The sequence below is a fragment of the Gregarina niphandrodes genome (genome assembly GCF_000223845.1).
Source record: "Gregarina niphandrodes unplaced genomic scaffold scaffold00032, whole genome shotgun sequence".
Taxonomy (NCBI): Eukaryota; Apicomplexa; class Conoidasida; order Eugregarinorida; family Gregarinidae; genus Gregarina; species Gregarina niphandrodes.
In genome coordinates, this window is record NW_011645801.1 from 158421 (window position 1) to 164868 (window position 6448).

At 52.2% G+C, this 6448-nt stretch overlaps 2 protein-coding genes across 2 annotated transcripts; both read left to right on the forward strand.

The window, feature by feature from the left end:
• Positions 1–1260: 1260 nt before the first annotated feature.
• Positions 1261–5073, forward strand: GNI_130000 (GNAT acetyltransferase 2; the record flags this gene model as incomplete). The annotated part of the gene is made up of 4 exons (XM_011133828.1): positions 1261–2644; positions 2871–2995; positions 3363–3467; positions 3511–5073. The coding sequence occupies 4 exons, from the start codon at positions 1261–1263 to the stop codon at positions 5071–5073; spliced, it is 3177 nt and encodes a 1058-aa protein (XP_011132130.1).
• A 335-nt stretch (positions 5074–5408) lies between these two features.
• GNI_130010 (hypothetical protein) lies at positions 5409–6069 on the forward strand (the record flags this gene model as incomplete). Its single annotated transcript, XM_011133829.1, has 1 exon — positions 5409–6069. A coding segment is annotated over one exon (661 nt), but the record flags the coding sequence as incomplete, so codon positions are not given.
• Between the last annotated feature and the right edge of the window lie 379 nt (positions 6070–6448).

Below are 6448 nucleotides of genomic sequence, written 5' to 3' on the forward strand. Positions count from 1 at the left end.
AATCGTCGTCATACAACGACTCGTCGTCATCGGGCCTTCTTAGAGCGAACATGATTATCATGGCTGCGACTAGAACGAGGGTGAAAGCGCCTGCACCAAGAAGCGTAATCATTTGCACGTCGGCTTCCCTCGAAGCGACAATCATCGGCCAGCCCTGAACCGCTCCCCCGATTTGGCCAATGAGGCCGCCAGCGATGAGACCACCTGTTACCCAGTTGGCCCCAGCAGAGGCAAGCAGGGTTAAATGATTAGCAGATCTCTCGTCGGGTTTGCTGATGGCTTGTATGCCTCGCATCTTATTTTTTTAATCGGCCTTAACGGTCGAGACTTGGTGGAGTTTTTATACCGACTGGATCAAGCTGGATGTCAGGAGATACTGTTTCGGGGGAGGCAGATCGGATAAGTATGGCGACAAAGATGGGGAGGGCGATAGCAAAGGTACAAAGGTGCGGAGGACGGAAGGTGCATGGAGAGCTACACGGAGTTTGTTGAGGGTCATCTGCCTGCTTATGATCCGGACGTGAGCCTGACCTTGCCGCAAGAGTTAGCCGACCTCTGCCCCGGATCGCAGCAGCAAAACTTAAAGCTGGCTTTGATGCAGCAGCACATTAAGAAAACCCTTAACACGCCGCTCATTGGCGGATCGCTCTTCAACGGGAACCTTTCGACCGGCTTGCCCCAAGCAGGCAGTGACGAGTCGAATCCTGCTGCCAGCAAGGCAGTCGAGGGTAGGCCAGCTGACGGCGACTTAGGCTCAAGAGAACGATCAAGGGAACGACCAAGGGAACAACCGATGCATGGCCCTACCGAAATTTATGACTTGTTTCCAGTCGAACCCTACAGGGGGTTATCGGCAGCGGAGAAGCGGTGCATTGACAAGTCCGCAGCCGCTGCGTGGACCGGCATTCCTACCGTAACCAAAGAGTACTGTCTTTACGAAGAAGCTCCCTTGCCCCCGCGCCTGAGAAAGGCCTCAGTCCGGCTAGACGCTGCAAAACGTTCGTTCTGGGGCAAGTACTGCTGCTCAACTGACTGTTCAACTGATTGTTCAACCGGCAAAGGCTGTTGGCAGGCTGCTAACAGGACAGCGACGCATGGCGCTGCAACCTACGGTGTTGATGTTCAAGGGACAGACCCGTACAAGGTAGATGCGCACGAGGAATTTTACTAAGCAGCCTAAAGTGGCAAGAGGGCCAAACCGGCTACGTCAATAAAGTCGATGCAGAATCGGTCGGGTGCGGGGAAAAAATAATCGTGAGTATGGGCAAGGGAGACGATACTGAGGGGGGGCGTTCGCTGGAGAAGAAACATCCCCCCCCAAAAAAGGTCGCAGTCAAGAAGATTGGAGTTCTCGGGGTCAGGAAGGTAAGCACGAAGACAACGCAACAACAGCCTATTGAAAAATCGCAAGGAGATAATGTCGTCAACCAGATACTAACCGAGACTAGGATAGAAGGTCCGGCAAAGAAACTGAGGAAGGCAAGTGAAACGACTAGCATGGCCAACAAGCGTGGTGCTGCCAACAAGCCTGGTTCTATTAATAAGTCTGCCAGTAAGTCTGGTTCTGTCGGTAAGTCTGGTTCTGCCAGTAAGTCTGATTCTGCCAGTAAGTCTGGTTCTGTCAGTAAGTCTGGTTCTGCCAGTAAGTCTGGTTCTGCCAGTAAGTCTGGTTCTACCAGTAAGTCTGGTTCTACCAGTAGGTGTGGTTCTACCAGTAGGTGTGGTTCTATCGCTAATAGGTCTGGTTCCACCAACAAATCTGGTTCTACCAACAAAAATGCTAAGAAGGGAGTGATGAATCCAATGAAGGAGACAAAGTTCAAGATACACGTTCGTAGAATGAATCGTGACTGGTTGTTCGGCTTTACTCGACAGAGTGAGGAGTGTCTGGAGAGGGTGGTCGAGTTGCTTAACCGGATGTCATGGAATGCTTCACCTGATGATCTCTTGTTAATGAGTGATGCACCTGGTCGAGAAGTCTGGGTAGCCCTGGACCGAGAAGGGCACGACTTTCGTCGAGACTCCATCATTGGCGCGTGCGAGACAATGGTGGAGGGAAAGGCAATGACGGAGTACACGAATCGCAACCAGCGGAATGTAAACTGGATTATAGATAATGCTTATCCGGGGTCCGGCTTTAGTAATCTGTCAGGAGTACGCATTGAACGCTTTGGAGGGCTTGATGAAGACACGGCTCAAGCTCTAGTGGAGCAGGTCATAGCCCACTACAACAAACCCGTCGCCACAACCATCACCGCCGACACCACGATTCAGGAAGAGGCAATGCAATCAGAGGCGAATGCTGTGAGTGACACCTACGTCATACCGACGAAGAAACTGCCTCGTTGGTCTGACCCGATTAGAGATACTGAAAACCGGCATGAGATTTCGTACATGGGCCTAATCACCACCATTGAGGCCTATAAGCATAATTTTACCAGTTTGGGCTTTTATCCTGTCAGCTTTGCTCACCACCGTGACGAAGGAAGATTCCAAATAATTCTTCTAAGGAGTATGGGACCAGCCATTAACGACGACTGGGCATATGCTTTCCCTTTCCATTTCTGCAAAAGACTCGTATATTGGCTTGCCGCCCCCTTCAAGGATTTGGACACTGAATGTATTCTACCAATACTGCGGGTTTGTAAGCAATTTAGATCCAAGCTTCTTCAACGGAATCACCGACAAGGTGGATCAGAACAGGAAACACCGGAAAAATATAAATTCACCACACAAGCTGTAAGCTTCTCCCCTCGCAAAAATCTTACCTCATCCTTTGCCTTCTAATTTATTTTTCGCGTAGATGTTGCAACTGGTGGATCCCATAACGATAAAGCGTCTTTCTCGTTTTGATTACAATTCTTTGGTAGCGAAGCCAGAAATAATCCTTACCCAGGCAGATTTATTCAGAGTTGTTGCGTTGCTTTATTTCAGCGGTTTCGTAACAGTTCCAGCGGACGAGTTTACCCATGAACAACTCGAAGCGATCGAGCACGTATTGATAGAAGCGGGACTCCAGGGTCGCATAATTGATTCTGTTCGCTGTCATTGTTGTCCAGTTGCATTGGGGAATTTTTTTCGGATTTTCACTCGGCAGTTGACAATTTAATTTGCCTGTTTTGGCAATTTAATTCGCCTGTTTTGGCAATTTAATTTGCCTGTTTTGGCAATATCACCAGAAATAATCATACTGGCAGTTTTGTTGTATGAAGATTCGTGTGGGACTACAAGAAGAGGGGGAAATCCAGCGGGTAATTAATACACACACGTGTGCGCGACGACGCGCGCACGTTAGGGGAAGCCAGTATGTGGCAGGCTTGCATTTTGCATATTAAGCGCGTGGAATCTGCTCTCTCGGTTAGAACTTTGTGCCGTCGGAGAGCGCATATGGATTGTTTTTTGGCGCGTTGGTGTCGGTTAGTTTGGTTGCGACGTTGTGGCCTTATTTCGGCCGGAAGGTGAAAAGCGTAAGTGAGCGGGGGTTGGGAGTGACTGCACAATATTTCTCAGTACGTGAGGCCGACGGAGGAGTTTGTGACGGCGCGGAATACGCAGCCCTGGTGGTCGATAACGTGTTCGTTCTTTTCGACTACTTTGGGTTGTTGGGTCCTAACGGCGCCGGCTGAGATTGCTTTGGAGTACAGCTTGTGGGGCATTATAGGCTACGCAGTGGCGACATCATTTCCATGGGTCTGCGTGGCGGTGTTCGGTCCGAGAATGCGTCGCATAACGGCGGGCCGGGGGTTTACAAGTACGGACTTCATTCGGGTGCGACTGGGTCTTGCAAACCACATCGTCTACAGCGTGGCAACCTTTGCGACTGTATTCCTATCCTACGTGGTTGAGTGCATAAGTCTATCACTGACCGTCCAGGCAATTTCCCCTAACGTGCGGCCTGTGGTGTTGACGGTCAGTGTGGCTATTGGTGTCTTCTCGTACACGGCCATAAGTGGTTTGCAGGCGACGCTGTTGACAGATCGGTTCCAGTTCACGGCGATCAGCTGTTTGGTGATATTGACGAGTATCGGCGTTTTTGGTTGTGCCGTCCGAGACATCCCCGAGAACCTCATTCGGAACCGGATGGAGTGGACAGGTGACGGTTTTTTGAGTCTACTGGTCCTCACGATTTCTTGCTGGTATCCTACCTTCTTGGACCCGGCCACATGGTCTCGCATGTATGCGGCTAAGAGTGAACGCGAAGCCAAGTTCGGGCTCCTGATTGCCGCACTCGCCTTGATGGTGCCTATGCTGCTGTTCGGGTTCATGGGCTTGGTGGCCGGCGCTGCCGCCGATGCGGGACTGATTGACGACGCAGACCCCTCGGTCTTCTCCGCACTCACGCTACTCCATCCCGCCTGGAACGGCGTAGTCCTCGTCCTGGCGACATTTCTGTCCACCTCCACCGTCGACACGATGAGTTCATCCTTCACCACCTTTGTCATCGCGCAGTGCGCCGCGTTCAAGCTCACCATCAACGTCAACTATGCGCGCCTCTGCACCCTCGTCATGACTCTCATTGGTCTCGCTCTCGTGATCAAAAACCCACCCCAGGTCATGACACTCTTCATGGCCATGAACCTTATTTGCACCTGCACCGCCGCCGGTCTGCTTCTATCGCTTTGGGACTTCGTCACACCTAGCGGTGTCACCGCAGGCGTCGCCAGCGGCGTTCTCGCTGTCTGCACTTGCGGCTGGCGCTACTACCACACCTGGACAGGTGGCTGGGACTGGTGGCTCCTACCCGAAGGCAGCGCCAACCAGTGGGCACTCTACACCTTCCTCGCCGCCGGCTCCGCATCCTCCCTCGTCACACTCCTTTGGTCCCAACTCGAATCGGCCCTAGACGCCACCACCAAACCCCGACAACAACACAGGCTAGCACTCCTCGGCCAAGAATACCCTTGCGACCCGAAGGATCTAATGCGCCAGCAAGACCCAACGGGCCAAGAAGATCTAACGCGCCAGCAAGACCCAACGGGCGAAGAAGATCTAACGCGCCAGCAAGACAATGGCAGCACGCAAAATGGTCAACAACGAAACACCAATCTGACGGATTCAACCATAGCGGTGTGACAACCGCCGTGCGCATCCGAAAGTAGTAGCGAAAGCTGCCGTGTTAGGGTTTTTTCCGGTGGTGATAATGAGAGGTCAGGTCAGCCGGGCGCTGGGTGCTGACTGACTTGATTGCCCTTGTTGGGAGTTTTGATTATACTAGGGGGGGGTCGCTGTGATAGCATAGATCAACGATTCAGATCCCGTTTGGGCCTCGGGAAGAGTTCGGGTTGAGTCCGTGTGGGTTCGAATCCGCGTGTAAGTTTGGTTAATAATGGCCGGGTGCTGCAGGTCTCCTTTTTTGGAGACGTTCGCGCTTGAGTTTTTGTAAGATTTAAAGTTTTGGGTATATTACTATGAGGTTTACTTTGTTTGCTCTGTTGACAACGACTGCCGTTCTGGACGGAGTTAAGGGGCGAGAGATACATGTTTTCAACTATGGAGAAGCTGGTGCTTCTCCCCAAAAGAACGGCGCGCAGGAGGGCGCCGTTTCAGGTACGATTGATTTGGACGAGGTGTGGTACCCCGTTCCGTTGTATGCTGGTGAGGGGCAATGTAGGTGCTCTTCAATCTCAATCAGCGATCTTGATATGAACCCGAAGGTATACTATGGCACAGACGACTTTTACGTATCTGAACAAGAGTGTCTGTACCAGTACTCACAGTTACCCTATGAATTCTGCTCTTTTGAAGGCAGTGCCTTGTTTAAGGACGCTCTTGTGGACAGGGTGATTTCTTTAACCAACGACCACACTGTTGAGTATTGCAAAGGCCTCTACCGCGCTCAAAACATCGGCAAGTTTTTAGCCAGCGACTGTACTGTCATTGGCTCACTTCGGCACCAGCTGCAAACGCAACGCATTGCGGAACAAACCACCCGCTTGGTGCATTCTGCCGACCACGAAACGCACGGACCAGACGAGCTCGCGCTCGACGACCATACCGACTCGTGGGCTGATGAAACCACACAGCAAAAGATCAAACAACCCGCCTCTGAGTGCGAGCCGGAATGCCAGAGTACCACAACTGATGAGTGCCACTCCACCACTACCAGTCCCGAGTGCCATCCGACTACTACCAGTCCCGAGTGCCATCCGACTACTACCAGTCCCGAGTGCCATCCGACCACTACCAGTCCCGAGTGCCATCCGACTACTACCAGTCCCGAGTGCCATCCGACCACTACCACACATGAGTGCCACTCGACCACCACCACACATGAGTGCCACTCGACCACCACCGAGGAGTCGAGGTCCACGACTACTCACAGGACGTCCACAACTACTGAGGAGGGCACGTCCACAACTACTGAGGAGGGCACGTCCACAACTACTGAGGAGGGCACGTCCACAACTACTGAGGAAGGCACGTCCACAACTACTGAGACGACAGGCAC